This window comes from Citrus clementina, unplaced genomic scaffold (assembly GCF_000493195.1).
Source record: "Citrus clementina cultivar Clemenules unplaced genomic scaffold, Citrus_clementina_v1.0 scaffold_8, whole genome shotgun sequence".
In the NCBI taxonomy this organism is placed as follows: Eukaryota; Viridiplantae; Streptophyta; class Magnoliopsida; order Sapindales; family Rutaceae; genus Citrus; species Citrus x clementina.
Window position 1 is genome coordinate 7,122,791 of NW_006262022.1, and position 20,198 is coordinate 7,142,988.

The 20,198-nt window shown below is 29.6% G+C and overlaps 1 protein-coding gene across 1 annotated transcript; it reads right to left on the reverse strand.

The window, feature by feature from the left end:
* Window positions 1-8,209: 8,209 nt before the first annotated feature.
* On the reverse strand, window positions 8,210-15,460 carry LOC112096177 (disease resistance protein SUMM2-like). Its single transcript, XM_024179246.1, is given in 7 exon segments — window positions 8,210-8,253; window positions 8,554-8,580; window positions 8,582-9,322; window positions 9,858-11,084; window positions 11,187-12,818; window positions 15,066-15,143; window positions 15,378-15,460. Coding segments are annotated over 5 exon segments (3,630 nt in total). The 5' UTR covers window positions 12,810-12,818; window positions 15,066-15,143; window positions 15,378-15,460; the 3' UTR covers window positions 8,210-8,241.
* Between the last annotated feature and the right edge of the window lie 4,738 nt (window positions 15,461-20,198).

Below are 20,198 nucleotides of genomic sequence, written 5' to 3' on the forward strand. Positions count from 1 at the left end.
AATAAACTTGTTTGAAACTACTCAGCCACATCTTTAGGGGTATTATTGTTAGTTGTCTTAACTACTAAATTAATAAAATTTGTAATCTTTTCAATAAAGATTTTCCTATAATATTGTATAAGCTTGTATAGTATTAATAATGGGACTGTTGTGGACCCATGAATTTAAGTGTTTTATGGTGCATTCGGTATTGTTTTCAAATTTCATTTTCTATCTTCTAAATTCAAGAAACATCAAATACATGTTTGGTAGATTGTTTCTAAATATACTTTTGAAAATTTAAAATTTATTTATACTTTTAACAAAGAAAATAAGAAAACAACATTTTCTTGTTTTCTTTGTTTCCCAATTCAATTTAAGCTTCAATATGAAAAATTTTCTTCCGCCATCTCTCAAAATAATAATGACATCAACAACAACAAAGACAACAACAACATTGTTGTTGTTGTTATTAGACCACCTAAAAATCAACTTCCATTACAATAATCTTTTCTTCTTTTATGCATTATAATATTTATGCTTTTATATATTAATTAAATCAAGTATGCAGAGTTTATCATTTTTCTTTAAACAAAAAAAGATCACCTAATTTATTCTTAAAGTTAAAAAATAAACTAATTAAACAATAAAAATCACCTAATTACACTACTTAATATTAAGTTTATGGAAATTATTCTAATAATAATTATTTAAGATATTCCTATCGAGAATGTTTTTCTTTTTTCTTACGTTCAAGATTATTTTCGAAAATGATATCGAACACATTTAAAAATGTTTTAAAATAAATTCGAAAATAGCATTTTCATTCTCATTTTTTTTAATGAAAACAACAATTGAAAAACAATACCCAAATATGATATAATGATAAAAATTTAATGAAATATATAGTAGTGGGTAATGTTCAGGTTATAAGTGAATGTAGATATATATATATATATATATATATATATATATATATATTACTTTCAACTAATAGATAAAAGAAAATTTCTATGGTGTTGGGATGAAAATCCCATTATCAATGATGAGATTATTATTGATCATTAGATTTAAATATTAGAATCTTCAACCTTAATTTAATTTTAATAGTAAGTAATTGTGTAACAAGTAATTTGCATGTTGTGATATTTCTTTATACATTAATTTATTTTTATCCAATCAATTGATAAACATTTTTAGGTCACCAAAAAATTGTAAAAAAAGTAAAAGTAATTCTGAAATTAAAAACGTTATATACTGCCTATAGCTATATAATTTTACTGTTTCTTCTTTCACAATTAATATTCATATAAAAATAGCTTCTAAATAAATGTAATATTATTCCAACAATACTTTATAGGGACAATGACACCTATACCCTACAGTTTAGGGAAATGTTCACAAATATCTCTAAGTTTTTAGGAAGGGACATCAACACCCATTTTAACCATAATGCCCTTTGAATTTAATAATTAGAAAATTGACTTTAAGATTTTTTAATTGACAAATTTAATATAAATAATATAATCTATCAAGTAGACTAATAATACTAAATTAATTATTTTTAACATTAAAATAATATTAAAATTTTAAATTATTATATTTATTTTAATAATATATTTGTATATATTATAAACATTTTCAATAAATCTTGGGTTGAATAGATTTTACAATTAAAAAAATATACCCCTATTAATAATATGAAAATTATTTTTACATAATATTTAAAATAATTTTAATTTTAACTCATTTATTTTAATATTATGTTTCTATTTGTTATTAAAAGTTAATTTATTATCTTAAATTTGTGTTAATTAAAAAACTTTAAAGTAAATTTTCTAATTCCTAAATTCAAAGGACATTACGATTAAAAAGGGGTTTCGGTGTTCCTTTTTGAATACCTGGAGATCTTTGCGACCATTTCCCCATACCTTAGAGGTGTAAGTGTCTTTTTCCTTACTTTATATAAAGATATTTCATAGATCTTATAATAATTTATATTGTATGAATTTAATTAAATGACCATTAATACTTAAACATTAATAATTATAGAAGGTATTGTAATAAATTATTTGATATATATTATTAATGATACTATATATGTGTGTATATAACTACATGATGGCTTGGATATATATTTTTAGTAGTAAGTATTTTAACTTAAATTTTTAAAACAAAATTTATACTATTGATTTCATGTAATTCAATGGTGGATGATTTAACATCATAAAATATTGTTTTGATGTTTAATATCAATCATTAAATTGTGAGAGATTAATTTCTCAAATTTTGTGTTAAAATTTTAAGTTAAAATATCCCAAACCAATTGTTTTATGAAAATACAAAAATATATAAAGAATTTTTCTCATTAATTTTCATATGAATATTATTATAGGTAATATTTTATATATTGTCACCATTAATTACCATCATTAAAATAGTGACTCTTAGTAATATAGAATTTTATAATAAGTTAATTGCAACCAAAGTATACCAACAAATAATATTTCACGATTCATGAACTAAAGCTAATTAAGAATATATTTTATGTTTAACTTTTATGAAATCAACAAAATGATATTAGAAAATAAAATGAAAATAGACTAGTGAAAGCTTTGAGTAATTTTCTGCAATGCAAGAATATTAATTGTAATATAAACCATAATTTCATCGTATAGCTACGCTAAATGGGAGTAACAAATAATATATACTTTACGATCAACTATTAAATGGTCCTTAATAGCATATAAAGTAGTGGGTATTTTAATATATACTATTAAACTTTTTTAAAACATAAGTAGTTAAGTATATGATTTTTAGGATATAAACAATCACGACCAAAAGTTTATTGATGTAAATTATATGGCATTCAGTTAAATGTACATACTTAATTCTAATTGGTAAACAATTCTCTTTCTTTCTTTGCTCTCTTACAACTTGAGGCACATAACCAAACGCGTGGCTATTAGCATTTGCCACCATGTATTTAACAACCCCAAATGAAGATATTAATTTTTTTAGTTCAATTGCTGCTTCAAAATGGGGTACTGAATTTGGATTTTGTTATCCAAATACCAAAAATTTCTCACATTGTGTTGGACAGTTTTTGGTTCTAAAGTTGATGACTGGTTTTGCGAATCAGGCTTCAAATGAGAACTTCTAAACAATAAGACAAATGGGTTTTGAGTTTATAATCTTGTAAACTTTGTTCTATTGTATAAGTTATGAAATCGCTGAAACATCACTACAGCTACAGATCTTTATGTGTCAATGAACTGCAGAAGCTAATGATCTACTTGTAGTAGACTTCTATTGCCCCTGCCGTTCTAGGAAGACAAACAAGTTCAGGAACTACTTTTGGACCAAACTCATAATATTGCCACTGCTTTGTGCCAATCTGAGACGGAAAGAAGATTGAAGTTCCTAAATAAGGCACATCATGATTTGATAGAAGTACCACTATGAGGAACAATTGATTTCAGGAAAGCACTAAAATATGACATAATCTCCCCCTAATGGTCTAAAGTAGTCAAGAAATGATATCAACCAAGCAAAAACACATAAACTAGTTGAGATACAAAATTATTGTAAAAGTCAATTTTGATCACAAATCCATTAAAATTGAAAGACATCAGAAACTTAGAGAACATTATAATTTAGGACTCATCTAAGTTGCAGATTCTGTAACTAACAGCTGAGTCCACATTGGTCTTGCATCAGCTGAGTTTGGGTTGCTTTTCCTCTCTCCTGCAACTCGTACGTGGAAGCGCCCCATTTGCTGTGTTATATACCGAGTCGATACCGTAACAAGCTACTATAATTTAAGTTTGATTACTGTAGACAATAGTCTGCCCTGCTCAAAAGCTATGCAGCAAGACATAACATCTTTGCAATGTTATACTTTCTAAAAGTAATAAGAAATGAAACCAAGGGGTAAATAGAACACCAAAAGAAATTTAGTCGGCCAACCACATTATGTTCCCACACAGTCCACTAATTAAGTTAATAATTAAAGGGAATCAAAATCTAAGAAATCTCATCTTCAAGCAAAATACAAACACACCGGGATTGAAAATCACAAAATCATAAAAAGAAGCTGACTTGAAAAGCTCAAATATACGTTCATCAGCCTCTCAACTTATATCTAAGAACAAATGCTTGCAGCTTGTGAAGACATAGATAATTGAAGCTGATGAGGCACATTTAACAGATGATAATCAAAACTCGTGTGATTAAAATTGTAATTCAATAATGGAGCACATAAAACAAGAAGTAACTAGTTGTATATATACCAAACAACTTTCTGAAGTTAAGGCGTAAAACAACAACGTAGAACAAATTAATTAAATATACCAGCACCAATACTCTTATTATTATCCAAATATAGAAGACAAATGTATCAAACAAGGAAAATGAAATATTGTTAATAACTCAAAAACCACTAGTGTCAAGAAATAAACTAATAAGTAAAACCCATAATCAGACACGACCACTTCAAAATCTCTGAAAATTGAGGTCTAAACATTGAAAACAATTAGACATATATAACAGTCAATCGAAACAAAGCCTTAAAATAATAATGAACTATAATAAGACAGAAACTAAATTATAAACAACCGCATACCCAGTAACAGTAATCAAGTAACAAGTCAAAACCATAATCAAATGTAGAATTTGAAATCCATACGAACTCTAACGTATTAGAATGAAAGAATAAGGACGATCGATAAACTAGACTAAAAAAAAAACATGCCAAGTTAAAAAATGAAGGTAAATAAATAAAAATGGTATAAAACTGCGAAAAAAATTAATGAAATGAAGAGAAAATCACAGGAATCCTATGAAAAGGAAGGTAAACAAAACCTTCGAGAGCCGAGAAGATGCCTTTTTTGTTCACTTTTGTGCCCTTACATACAATTTTTTTTGGTAATTTTGAAGAAAGTATTGGTTAAATATTGTCAGAACGAAATATTAATAGATGCTGGCAATTTCAAGAAGGACAATCTTCGATTCAAATGTATCCCTATGATAAAGAAAAAGCCTACTTGGCTAAATTTTGAGCACCACATTACAAGATCTAGGTGTATGTAACCATGCAAAATGAAACATCTATTAATTGTAAGTCCCTTGACCTCTGGAACCAGCCAACCAGTCTCTTTTCTGCTAGACAACCTTCTATCGATCAGACTAATAATATTTACTAAATCATGTTCTACAGTTAATGGAGTTGGACCCAAGGCAATTGTTAGAAGTCCGCCTAGACATAGAGTGCGCTTAGACGTGGGATGCTTAGAAATGAGCCGCCAACACAACCAGCCAACTGTAGTGTGCTTAGCAAAGCACCCAAGCACGGCCCAAGATCTAGAACTATCTACAAATTGTAAATAAGCTAAAATTTTATAAGTTTCTCCACATAGGTCCCTAGGATATTTATGGAAGTTGCTAGGAAGTTTCCTCCCCTAGAACTCTAATACCTATAAATAGGGGTAAGACCCCTCATTTGCCCACCAACCACACCACACACACAAACACTCTAGCACACACACAGGCACTCTAGCTTTTGTAAAAAGCTCTCTTGTATATTTTCTCTTTGTGAGTAATAAAATCATATTCAGCCATATTGCTCTACTTCTCTCTAGCATTTTCTGCAAGTGTTCTTGCTTCGCTAGTTTGAGGAGTGTTCTAGGGTTGCTTAACAACTTGTTCGCTAGAAGGACATCTTGGTCACAAAACATGGACATGCAAGAAAAAAATAATATTGATACGTTCTAAAAATAATATGCGTTCTTCTACAGTGAACCAAAAAATTTAGGCTAATGGTAGCAAGTGAAGAATTGTGATTTCACGTGCATTTTTTTGACATGAACGTAAAGGACTTTTTTTATAGTTTATATTGTTTAATATAACATTTGAATTGCAAAATAGGGGTACAAAATAGATACACGAAGTGATAAAACTAAGCTGATTATAATAAATATTGAATTATAAGATTTAGGTTTAATCAAAAAGACATAAGTGGCGCACAAAGTCATGAATTGATATCATCCATAATGCAAGTTCAAACAACTGCATAATAAGTTGCCCCAAGCTAAACTATTAATCTAGTAACTATTCCAGTCGATGTGGGGCTCCGATACTATATAGAAGCCTATGACCCAAAATTATACTTAAAGGTTATCTCAAGATTTGAGGGTTGCCTCAAGCTAATATTATTTTTAGCCTGGTAACCTTTTTTGTTTGTTGATATGTGATATTTTCCCTATAACTTTTATTAATCTTTATGCTTATGTTTTGTCATTTATCCCAAAATATAACATTAACAAAAGTTCCAAAATTTCCTTCAAGAGATATATTTGAGACAAGTAATTTGTGCAATAACTTTGTAAATTGATGAGCAAATTCAGAGAAAAGAATATATGTGCCAAACATAACGTTTATTATTGTGTTTATTTGTAGAGCTATTTAAAGCCCAAAAAAAAAAAAGCACCGGTCCGCTATGATTTCAAATAAGTTCAAGCCCTATGTCATCATTGGTACAAAAATGTATTAAAAAGGTTAAAAACTATTTTTAAAGGTTAAAAACTATTTTTATTTAACTTATAAACTTAGGAAATTATCAACTGTCCGCCCTTAAATTGTGCTATTATAAAAAATATTACAATATTTTCAGGTTGTGTCATTCATCTACCATAAATTTACAATCTGCATCATTTATCCACCAAATCATTAACTTCGTCAAAAAGTGATAGACGTCACAAGGGTAATTTAGACATTTAACACAAAAAAATAAAAGAGAAATTATCTAAGCTTACCATGTTATCAAAATTGCTACAAAATTTTAAATTTGTTCAATTTTCCAATCTAAGTTTATGACCTCCAAGATGTTAATTGCAGTTTGTAATTAATGACTTCATAAGGATAATTTAGACACTCAATATGCAAAATAAAAAATAAAATAATGGCTTAAAACATTAAAACAAAAACTACTTTTTATAATTGATATTCAATTAAATACACATAAACTCTATTTTTTCTTAATTAAAAATATTCTAATTTATTTTCTCAATTTATCTTCATAAATTTACATTAATAAACTAAATCCACAAATTACCCTAAACCCTAATTCATAAATGCCCAATCAATATAATAGTTTAATTCGATTTCATAATTAAAAAAAAGCTAAATTTATTATATTAGTTATGGTGCAATGTCAAAAATGTCCTTAAATCCAAGGGTAAAATAGCATTTTATTTAAATTCTATGAATTATTCTAACAATGTTAACATTTTGTTGGACGGTTAATATAAGTTACAAACTTAAAATAGAAAATCAAATAAATTCAAAATTTCAAACTATTTAGGGCAAATTTAGGATATATGGTTAATAATTTTCCTATGTCTTTTTACATTGGTTGATATAAGTTACAAACTTAAAATAGAAAATCAAATAAATTTAAATTTTTAAATCATTTAGGGCAAACTTAGGGTATATGGTTAATAATTTTTCTATTTTTTTTACGTTAAGTTGAGTTTCAAAGACATAATGGTCAATTTATTATAAATCTATTAATTTTTTAATGGAAGCAAATGATATAATGGACGAATGATATAAATTGTAGAATTAAGGTGCATGAACGATATAACTTTAAAGTATTGTAGTACTTTTAATAATAGAACAATTTAAAGGTTGATTGGCGATAATTTAAACTTTAATGAAGCAACTAAAAAAAAAATTTAACAAAGAAAAATAATTGAATGCTTTGTGAAACCAAAAATATTTGAAATGTTTTAAGAAAAATAAAGGAAATTAAATATCTTTTTAAAAAACATAATTGAGTAAAATCATTTTACAAAATACTCTTTCAAATGCACATTCCACAAGCCAAGAAGAACGGGTGGCTAACAAAAATCTCACTTTTTATGAGTTTATAAAATCTCACTTTCACAAAATCCAAAAATAACCAATACTATCACACAAAATATAAAAAAGTATTGCTGTCACGACATTACACACTTTCTTCGCCGTCTAGAAAGGTAGAACATTTTGAAGTTCCTCAATACAAAATGCGTACTATTACTAAATTGGCCCAATTAATGCCCCCCCAAAGGCCATCAATTTAGCCAACAAATTTGCCAAAGTTTTAACAATTGAAGAAATAGTGAGCTCAAAAGGAACAGATAAATTTTGAAGTTGAACAAACCTTAAGGTACATGCAACAAAGCCTTGAAACTTTAGTCTTCACAATTTAAGCACGCAATAATATTAAGTATCCACCTAAAAAACAAGTATAGAACAAAGCTTGTTAGCTTCTTGGGCATTAACTATGAATGATGAGTAAAATTAAAAAAGCAAACAAAGAAAATTATAGGAAGAAGAAAAGCAAACATTTAAAAAAAAAATTATGAGAAGGAAAATTTTGGTAGAACTCCGTGGCTCATCTGTGAAATTAATGTCAATATGTATTTTTATGTAAATAGGGTCTCTGGATTTTAGGATGAATCAATCAGCTACCACAAACGAAAACATGAACCAACTGTATATAGAGTCAATTAATTAAAGTTCTCAAGAGCTTACCTCTGCTCCAGAATTCTCGGAATCATCTATTTCCTTCTGAATTTGCGCGAAGCTTGGGACAACTAAGAAAGCGTCCATGTGGAGCTGGGATCTGATAACCCGCAGGCCAAAAGTTGGTGAGGTTTGGTAAATCTAACAGTGTCAAGTTCCAAAATCCATTCATAACAATTTCATTGTAATCCGTGACATCTGCTCCATCTTTATGCCAGAATACTTCTTCTAATTCATAATTACTTTCTACCCATAGTTGAGTTAGATTTTGAAGACTTGGAGCTACGCTAATATGAAATAGATGCTTTAGTTTGGGGCAATTGTAGAAAGTGATCCTTCTGAGTTTTGGGAAACATACAGGTTGGAGATGATCCTCATCCTCATCCTCATCAATGATTTGCTCTAATTCCAAGCATTTCCGAACAGATAACTCCTCCAATTGCAACAGATTTCGAGCAAGTGTCGATGAGAGGAGACGTTTCAACTTAGAGCACCGGATCACGAGTAAACGGGTAAGATTTTGCAGGCTAAAAATATGCGTGGGACCTTCATGATATAATACTTGCAGTTCTGGAAGATTTTTCAATTGCAACGACTTCAAACATGGGAATAGTTTGTTTTCTTGTCCCTCAGCGATAATAGCTTCCAATTGAAACACCACATGTACTCCAAGTTGGCTAATTTTCAAATCTTCCAAATTTTTTAAGTCGTGCTTCAACAGTGCTGGAATCGTGTCACTCAAATGGGAACAATTGTCCACATTTAGAATTTTTAAGTTCTGAGACAAATAAATAAATAACTTGATGTAATTAAAATCTATTAGTAGCTAAGATTATCACATGATAAGTGATGAACACCGCAAAAAACAAAAATAGAAACAAAATCCATACAAAAATATAATAATACATATGTAAACTAATAAAATAATTAAAAAGTAATATGGATTGATCATGTGAAGTGATATAAAGGTGACATTAGATTGTTTGAGAAAAATTAGTATTCTATTAATTTCTATGGATTGATCAACTAATTAATTGAATTTGAGTAATATTATATTCACTTCAGTAAGTGTTTGTATCAATTCTTTCTAAACCAAAATGAGATAAGACTTCCATTTGAACAATGATTTTAGGCCCTAAAATAAAGAAATTTCCCTAAGATATTTGAGCATTATTACTATGATCACCACATCCATGATCATCATCATCTCCATAGGACCAAATAATTAATGGCTGATCATAAAATTTATTGCTAAATTATCATTTTGAGTAAAATTGAAGGAAAAGAAAAAATATAAACACAAACAAACATACCTCTTCAAGATACTGCAAATTGGCTTCAAGTTCAGTACTGCTGATGGTCAAGTTGGGACAGTGCCTAAGGTGTGACTCTTCCAATGCTGTCCAAATTGAACAATAATTTTCTGAACAGAAGCTCTTGAGTTTTGGGAGATTGTGAAGTGTTAATTTTGTCAACAAAGGGAGGGCAAGCATCGAATTTCCATCTCCAACACTTATTTCCCCTTCATTGTGATCAAACTTTGCTTCGACAATACATTCCATTCTCCAGCATCCACTTACATAGAGACTTTTAAGCTGCTTCAAACTTCTAGCTTGTGACAACGTGAAGATATATGTCAAATTGTTGCACCCACACACAGTCAATTCTGTAAGAGCTTGGAGGCTGATCACATATTGGGCGGGCGCCTTCCATATCCACTTCAGTTCTGGTAATTGCCACATAGATAACTCTGCTAATCTTGAGAGCATCACAGGATTCCCACTCTTTCCATGCGGCGACTTAGAGGCATCCATTATGCATTCTAATTCTTTGCACTCGTTGACAGAAAGACAAGTCAACTCATTTAAGCCCCTTGGATCTATGCTTGGCACAATATTGTGACAACCTATAATCGTTCTTAAATTAAGAATTTCCAGTTCTTGATACAATGCCGAAAAAATACCGAGCGAGGTTGCTTCACAATTATTAATCTTTAAGCCCCTTCTCTGTCCAAAAATTTCATCTTCTTCTTGCATTAGAAATTCAAGTTTGTTACCGTTACTGACGTGGTGCCTTTGCAATTTCGGGAATGTAAAGTCTTTTGGAAGACGTGCAATTTTTTTGTCAGTATGTAAAGTCTTTCCATCGTCATTTTCTTCTGAACTCATCCCTTCAGCCTCCCAATCTTTTATCCGACCATAAAATTCTTCTAATTGAGGAAATTTTTTTATCGTAATGGGAGAAATACAACCAGAATTAATGAATATAAGAAGTTTCAATCTACTAAGTTGATCCCCAAGTTCTTCAGGAATTTCAATGGGAGACTCCTTGACACAAAGAATTTGAAGTCTCTTCAACTTTCCAAGGAAAGATGCGTCACTTACTTTACATTGAATCAACTGCAGAACTTGGAGGTTGGTCAGGAATTGAAGCGATTTAAGTGAAATGACTCCACCTATTACAGTAACAACTTTCAATGCTGGCATCCCTTCGAAAAAATGCTCTGGAACATGAAATTGATAGTCATAACCACTAGGAAGCTCTTCTTTTACATATCCCAGGAAAGAGATTCCTTCATATTGTTCCATTGCCCGTTCCGCCAATCCATCTGTAGTAACAACTTTCAATTTGTAGTTATATACAGTATTCTGCAGTTGCAAAATTTGAAGGTTAGGACATACCAAACTGGTAGGAAGCTCTTCTTTTTTATTTCCTACCAATGAGATTCCCTTGCATTGTTCCAGGCTTTCTTCCACTACCCGTTCTGCCAATCCAATGCCAACTTTACTAGTAAAATATTTCTTTCCCACTGAGCCTATCCATAAGGAAACATCACGAACAATGTCATGCATTTTCACAGATCTATCATTACCGGTGTCTAACAGCAGTGAAGAAGCTTTGAGCTCTTTAATCGTTCCACTCACTAGGATCCTGGCTTCTTCGATTGACTCAACTTGATACCAATCCAACGCCACTGCATATCCAACCAAATCATTCGAATCTATCTCATAATCTTCTGGAAACAGCGAACACAACAAAAAGCATGACCTGGAATCCTCACCATTCAAATTATCGTAACTAAATTTGAGACAATGGTAAACGTCTTGGTCATCCTTACCAATACCTTCTATTGTATTGAGTTTTGCATTTTTTAGTTTATGTAGAGCTACTTTCCATTGACCAAATCCTTTACCTCTTAGCGCACTTCCAACAGCCTTAATAGCTAAAGGCAACCCCTTACATTCATTAGCAATTTGTTCTGAAACACCAATCAAGGTTGAATCAGCATCAATGCCGGCATGCTTTCTTAGTAAAGCCAATCCTTCTTCTCGCTTTAGAACACCTAGTTGAATCTGCGTGTCACAACCCATGCGATCACAAACTGGCTGAAGGCGAGTGGTTAGAAGGATTTTGCAACAATTGTCTCTATCACCAACAGGAATACCTACTGTCTCCAAGTCAAGTTCATTCCAGACATCGTCAAGGATTATGAGGATCTTGCGGCTTTTACTCTCAGAGAACATCAAGCGCAATCGATCTGCTCTATCCTTCTCATCTTTCTCCGTTAATGCCCAACCTAACGACTTTACCAGCTCACTTTGAACATTTATTATATTTGGATCCCGAGATATAGTGGCTATCCCTACGTCATCGAAAATCTTTTGTTGCCGAAGTTGATTGCCCGCAAATTTTGCCAAGGTCGTCTTTCCAACACCACCGAGACCATGCAATCCCACCATCTTTGTGCTCTCTTTTTTCAGTGCTTCAATGATCTGATTACAAGCCAATTCTGTAGTCTCGAAAGACATAAAATGTCTTGGTGCAGGCAATTCTTTGTTCGATGATAGAGGTGTAGGATGGGCAACAGTGCTGAATTTGCCGCGGTCTAGTAGATCGGCCAACTTGCTAGTCTTCTTTAATGCTTTTCTGCCCAGCCAATATCGGCAACCCCAATTAGGACACCATCCATTAAGACAACTCTTGTTTTCATCTATCTTTGCTTTCAAATTTTGAACATTGGCCATTTCTTTGACTACATCCGCCAGCCACTTCTCTACATCTTTCTCCACTACTACGGCGCGGTGTTTTTGTCGATCTTGTTCTACTTTTTCATTGATGCCATCTTGTGCCTCCTTCAAATTAGTTTCTTTATCCCCAAGTTCTTTAATAATGCTGTTGAAGCAGAACAAATAGCGAGCTTGGTTTATGGTTGCGTCCGCCAATAATTCTCCAAGTTTTGATGCAACACCTGATAAAATTTCCATGCTATTTATCTGCAATTAATGAAATTGATCTCAGTATGCTATAAGCAATTAAAACAACATGGCTTGATCGCAAGATCGAACGTGAACGTTTAATTACTTTAATTTTTTTTCTTTTGGCTTATTAACGCCAGCATTGATCAATAAGAGCAAAATGCAAAACAAAGGAGAAGAAATAAGGTAAACGTTATATATGAAGGATTACATTGAAATTAGATTACTTTAGAAATTTTTAAATAAAAATTTAATAGAATCCGGATAAACCTAAGAGTTTGTTGTGCATTGCGAGTGAAGACAGGCAGTTGCGTGGGGAATATGATAAAAGTGATGAATAACTGAAAGGGTAAAAGCTTGTTTAGTCCTTATATTATGAGGTTAGTGTCCATTTTGTCCCTGTATTTTTAAAAACACCTTAAAACGTCCCTGCTACTAAATATTGACACTTATGCCATTATTTTTTTATTATTTTTAACTTGTTTTTACAATATTATATTTTTACAATAATATTTCTTTTTTGGATATTAATAAAAAATTAAATTATCAAATTAAACTCAAAAATAAAATAAAAACAAAAAAGGTATATATTAATTTTTGTGGAAGCTCACGTATGTCTAAAAATTTAATATCGTAAAAAATTACATTATCAATTTTTTTAGAAAAATTAATATTTTAACTCAAGAGTGTGTTCCACAAAAATTAATATATATTTTTTATTTTATTTTATTTTTTGGTGTTAAATTGGTAATATATTTTTTTCTTTTTAATAATGTCTAAAAAAATTATTATAATAGGGTTATTTTTTTTCTTTTTAATAATGTCTAAAAAATTATTATAATAGGGCAATATTATAAAAATAAGTTAAAAGGAACAAAAGATAATGGCAAAAGTGTCAATAATTTAATGGTAGGGATGGTTTGAGGTATTTTAAAAAATATAGGGACTAAACGGACACTAACTTCAAAATATAGGGACTAAACGAGCTTTTACCCTAACTGAAAAGCCACCCATAATAACAATTAAAAAGAGTATTAGAGATTCGAGGAGTTCAACATCCTATGCAAGCCCACTAACGATAAAATTTGAATGGTTTCAACAGGATTACCATTTTTTGACCTTTAATAAATATTCTAATAAAATAATACCATAATTCCAAACAATATCTGAATTTCTTTTTCCTTCAAATGTTCATTAAACTCACATATTGGATAATTAATTTAATTATTTTTTAAATTATTTATTACCCTATCTTATTATTCAATAGATATAAATGACACCTTATTTGGTATGGTAAAAATTGGAGTAAATTTTCTTTTATTCTCTAAAGTTTGGACCTATTACCAGTTATATATAGTATTTGTATTTTGTAAAATTTTACCTAAATCGTCCATATCATTACTTTTATAGCTATTGAACATGAATTTTCCAGTGTAAGATACTATTTTTGTCTATTATAAATTAAAATTCAAATAAATCTATCATGCAACAAACAAAACGTAAAGAAAATTAATTAGGTTTTAATTGGAAACAAATATAAAATATTGATTTTTTGATTAATTTTTGTGAATTCTTTTATTGTTCGAATTAGAATTAAATAATTTGTATAAGGATAATTTATATGAAGATAATCTGCAAAATAAGCTTATATGCCGAATTTAAAACATCTCCCGTCATCGCACCATCCGATTTTCTTTTGTTTAGTTTCTCACTCCACGTCCAACCACATCCAACGGCTGATGCTGCAGTCTGTACCTTACAGATTCTGTAACGTAGTTTTGTCCTTAAAAGAGTTATATTAGCAATCATATATTTATCAAATTTTTTTAATAAAAATTTTGTTTAAAAATTGGCCAAATGGGTTTCATGAAGAAAATAGAAGGGCATGAACAGCGCCGCTTTCAATATTTATTGTGGTTGTACAATTGAAAAGACGCATTGAAATGGACCAATTTGAAATGGCAGGAGAGCATAACGGACTCATGTTGGGACTTGGGTAGGAAAATTGATTTTATTTTTAAAGTATGGTCAACAATACTGACTTGGAGGTGATTGACGTTAAGTTAAATTAATACAAACAAATGGCAAAAATAATTTAATGAAAATTAATTAATAAAAAAATGTTTTAAAAATAAGAACTTAAGTTCTTGATCATTAATATCCGTATGTTTTTAATCCAACGGCTCAGAATTGGCATAAAACTAGCCATTGGAAGTAAAACACAAAATTCAAATTAAGGGCCTATGAAACAATAAGATCTCATACCTTCTTCGTTATAAATCCTCAATTACTGCTGAAAGCTCCAGTTAAGAGAGTCGCACAAGTTCGGAGAAAATTAAAAAGCTGCATATGGCAATATAAATAAACATCAGATCAAAACGACATAGGATATATCTGGCTAATTAACATCTTATATAAGTCCTTGTTCTCAGTCAAATCTTTCATACTTAGAAAAAAAAAGATTGAAATAATAACTGTATGTTTTTAATCCAACGTGCAAAATTGGCATAAAACAAACTAATATAGCATAAAAACGAACATCAAATTAAGAGCCTATGAAACAATAATATCTCATACCTTCTTCCTTATACATCCTCAATTACTGATGAAAGCTCCAATTAAGAGAGTCGCATAATTTCCCAGAAAATTAAAAGCTGCATCTAGCAATATAAATAAACATCGAGTCAAAACAACATAGGATATATCTAGGTAATGAACATCATATATAAGTCCTTGTTCTCTATCAAAATCTTTTCTTCTTGAAAAAAAATAATAATAACAATAATAATTGAAATAATAACTGCGGGTGATACAGGAAGCAAAAGTAACATACCGAAATGAGAGCAGCTCACATATCTGGTGACTTCCAAGAGAATGAAAAATGAATGACCTTAGGCAGCAAGATCCAAATCATGTATCACAAATTGCTAGTTTGCTACTGACTTCGTGGCTTCACTTTCCTTTTCTTTTTCTTTTTCTTTTTTAATTAAATTTTATATCACAGTGTGAATTGAAAGGTGAAAAGTGAAATGGTACACATGCGTATGATGAGGGGGTAATTTTTAGACACCTCCCCGAGGTTTAAGGTCTTCTGAATTAGATGGATTGTATTTTCGTATTATCAAATACCTCCCCTGCCCGTTTTTATTCCATTTAGTATTTTCTAAATGGCTGAAGGTAAATTGGTAAAAACTCATTTAAATAAAAAAAAAATCAAAGAAATTCAAGAAGAAGCTTTGTATCTGCCATTTGTATTTGGGGTATCTTTTTGGTTGTTGAGTGAATGAGCTTAAATCTTAAATATTTATTTTCTTATTATATATTTCTCATTGGAAAGAATTTGAATCTTATTCTTATTAAACTTATTCTCTTTAAATAAAAGTAGATTTCTCTCCATGTATTTAGCGTGTATTTTGAAATTAATGTTCAAAATATCTTTAGATCCTATTATAAATATTCATATCTAAAATCTCAACAGATTCCAACATATAAATATATATAAAGAGAGAGAGTAACGTTCTAATAAGAAATTTCTTAAATTATCAAATTAAAGGATAATTCAAAAGATAAAAAAAAATACATAATCTAATATATTATATAACAAAATATACTATATTAAAATATATATTTTGCTTAATTTTTTAATATATCCCATAATAACTTAAGAAACCCTTTATTTACCTGATATATATGTGTGTGTGTATAATTTTTTACAAAATAAACAATTTAGAGTAAAACAAAGGACATTCTGGGGGCCTTTTGCTAGACTACCAATCTACCATTTTGGATTGCAATAAAGTGAAAATACTGGACTACCAGTCTACTATTTTGGATTGCAATAAAGTTAAAATGGTTTACACCAAAAAAGAAAAAAAAAAGTGACAATCAATCTTGTCGGCCAATACATCGACTTTTATTATGCAAAAACAAATTATTGCAAGCACTATTAAAAAGCAATCGATGATTTCGCAATTTGGTTGTCAAAAAGCAAACTAGATCACGATTCCTCATTTCAAAATGGGACAAAATTATGGTATCATAATGGTACCGTACTACGGCTGGATTCAGCCTACACTTATTTTTTTAATTAAATAAGTGAAAATTAAACTTATAATTCAAAATAGAGGACTGTAGATGCGTATAAATTGAAGAAGGTAAATTTTGTGTGTACATAAATATTTTAGTTAACAACAAAAAATTCTAACAAGTTAATATAAGAGTATCATAGCAGTACAAGAGAATTTTTTTTTTTTAATGTTAAGAGTTATCGAGATACCCAATATATATATGTGTGTGTGTGAGAGTGGAGGAAGAAAAAAAATATTAAGAATAGTTTTGGCATTTTGATGGGTTTTATAGAGTAAAATCTATATTTTCAAATATGATAATTCTTTAATTTAATTTGGTGTTATGAAAAAAAAGGGCATTTTAAATATGTTTTAAGTTATAAATAACTCCATCCAAAATTTAAAAATGAAATCTTAGGGGGGAAAAAATTTCACCCGAACTAAGGCCCAAAGTAGCCGCGGCATTTTTCACCAATTCTCCAATTCCCAATGTGGTCTAATTATTTACAAGGAATATGAGTAGGGGTGGCCACGGTTCGGTCCGGTTCGATTTGGATCAAAATTAAGCAGAACTGATTTAAATCGGTTATTTTATAAAAAGAACTAAATAAGAACCGAACTCAATAAAAACCGAACATAAATGGATCTTTTCGGATCGGTTCGGTTTTTCGGTTTTGGGCTTATTGGGCCTATTTTGAATTTCTAAATTGTTAGCCCATTAGGCCTCATGAATGTAATAATTTTATTCAATAATTAATTTATCCTAATTTCATTACAAATATTAACAATAAATACAAAGTATTCAAAACACATTTTATCACTAATATCTTACTAACTACTAATAAGGTACTTACAAAATATGAAATATTAAGATTTCAAAATACATAATCAAACTCCAATACTCCATCTACATAAATATAATGTTGTAAAGACAAATAAAAATAACAACAATTAAAACTTACAACACAAAATAAAAAGAAAATTTGGAAACAAACACCAACAACAATTTTTAAATATATATATATACCTGTAATCGTGTGTGTGCATGCCTATTTTAGTTATCTCACGCAACCGATTAAAATTTAACACGTGTCTATTTAAAAAAAATTCCAAGAATAACTCGGTTTTTCGGTTTGGTTTTTTGGTTCAGCTGAGTGAACCGAATACCGAACCTGTATTTCGGTTTTTTTACAAACCATATATTTCAGTTATTTTTTAAAATTAAAATTAGTCCGAACGGAATGGAACGGTTCGGATCAATTTTTTCTAGTGCACGGTTTTTTTGCCCACCCCTAAATATGAGATTCTCTACCACTCCAATTTATCCCATTGTTAGCAATCCTATTAGCTGTTTTATATCCTATTTTTATTATGCTCCCCAAACAAATATGTTTCACCTAAAGGTGCCCAACGGGCTGCACCGTCCGTCTGAATGAGCGCACGAGAGGCTCCACATGACACGGCAATCTTTTTCTTTTTAATGAGGGCGTGTCTGATATGCTCTTTCAAGTCTACATACTTAACGTTCTTTTTTTAAGTGCATATATTTTTTTTAAAGCTCATGTGAAATTCAGTAGTAAGAGAATGCGATACTAGTTAATAAGTTAGAGCCTACAAAATAATAATAATAATAATAAAAAAATTTTCTTTAAGGGTTAACATTTTGTTGTTAACTTGAATTTACATACAGTTATAGATTATAGTCCATCATAATATTAATACTTACAAGTTTCAAATGAAAATTTAATAATTAACATTTCATTAACACAACTATATTATCTAATTTTGCAATAACAAATTGTAATACAACAATACATAATTCTAATTTCATAGACAATAGTAATAAAATCTCTACGTTAATGAAAATTTTATTTTGATATATGTCGGTTTGCTTGCTATTGATGGCCGATGGTCGTATGCTAGCCTGCTAATGAAGCGTGTTTATTATTGGTTTTTTCATGTGTCTTGCTTTACCACATCTCTTCCACAGCCTAACCTAGCCTCTATGTGTGTCCTGCCGTGCCATACTATACAAACACGTATCCGGTACCATGCCAAGTACCGGTCGGCCGGTCAGCCCTTAGCCATCTCTAGTTTCACGTTCACACTTTCACTTTCACCCCTAAATGAAATCTAAACGGCTACTGGCAAGTAAGAAAACCTGTTATTCTTTATTTTGAAAATAAAAGGAATTGCTTAGTTTGATATTGTTTTTGGTAAGTCATTTTTTGTTTTGAAACATTTTTCTGAGATGTTGTTGTATTTGGTGAAAAATAAATTATTTTATTTTATACTTTTAATGAAGAAAAGTAGAGAAAAACATTTTGTTGTTTTCGACAACATTTGCCTTATAAGTGCACCCGTGCCACTTTTTTCTTGTTTTATTTGTATGATAATTATCATGGACCCACGTAACTTTCTTTTGCATTTAAAATTTCATAATAAATTAAATTAGACAAAAGAAATGAGTCCCACAAATAATTTATTTTATAATTTTTTAAATAATACTATTTTAAAATAAATTATCAAAACAAATTTCATATTCACTAAAATTAATCATATTCATATTATAAAATAAATATAAAAACAATATTTGAAAAGTAATGCTAAATACACTCTTAAATTTTATGTACGTCATTAGAATTGATGAACAATATGACAAAGATGCTACGACTTAAGTAGGGATGACAATTAAAGCTGGATTTGGAAAAATTCATGTCTGCAAATTAAAAAATGTGGATTCGGATATGGAAATTTTGAATTCACATGGATCCAGATAAATTTTATTTTAAATTAAAAATTAAATGAAAAAATAAAAAATAAATTTTATTTGTGGTTTTATGATGTTGTTGTATATTATTCATGTTGAATTATTAATGGTTGGATTATGATTGAATTTTATTTGATATTATTAGGTAAATTATTGAATTTTATTTAAAATTAAAAATATATATATTAAAATTAAATAAAAATAAAAAATTATATTTTATTTGTAGATTTATGAGATTATTGTATGTTATTCATGTTGAATTATTAATTGTTGAATTATGATTGAATTTTATTTGATATTATTAGGTAAATTATTGAACTTTTAAATTATATATTAAATTATTTAATTTTAATTTTTACGGATCTGGATCCAGAATATCCTCCAGTATCCGTTGCGGATATTACCTGCTTCTGGATCCGCATCTTTTTATGCGAATTCAAATATATAAATATGAATGCGAATCCGAATCTGGATTTTACCAACCCTGAACCTAAGCATGAATGGGCCTAAAGTTTTTACAACAAACATGGATCATTCAATGACACGAGATGTTTTACAGCT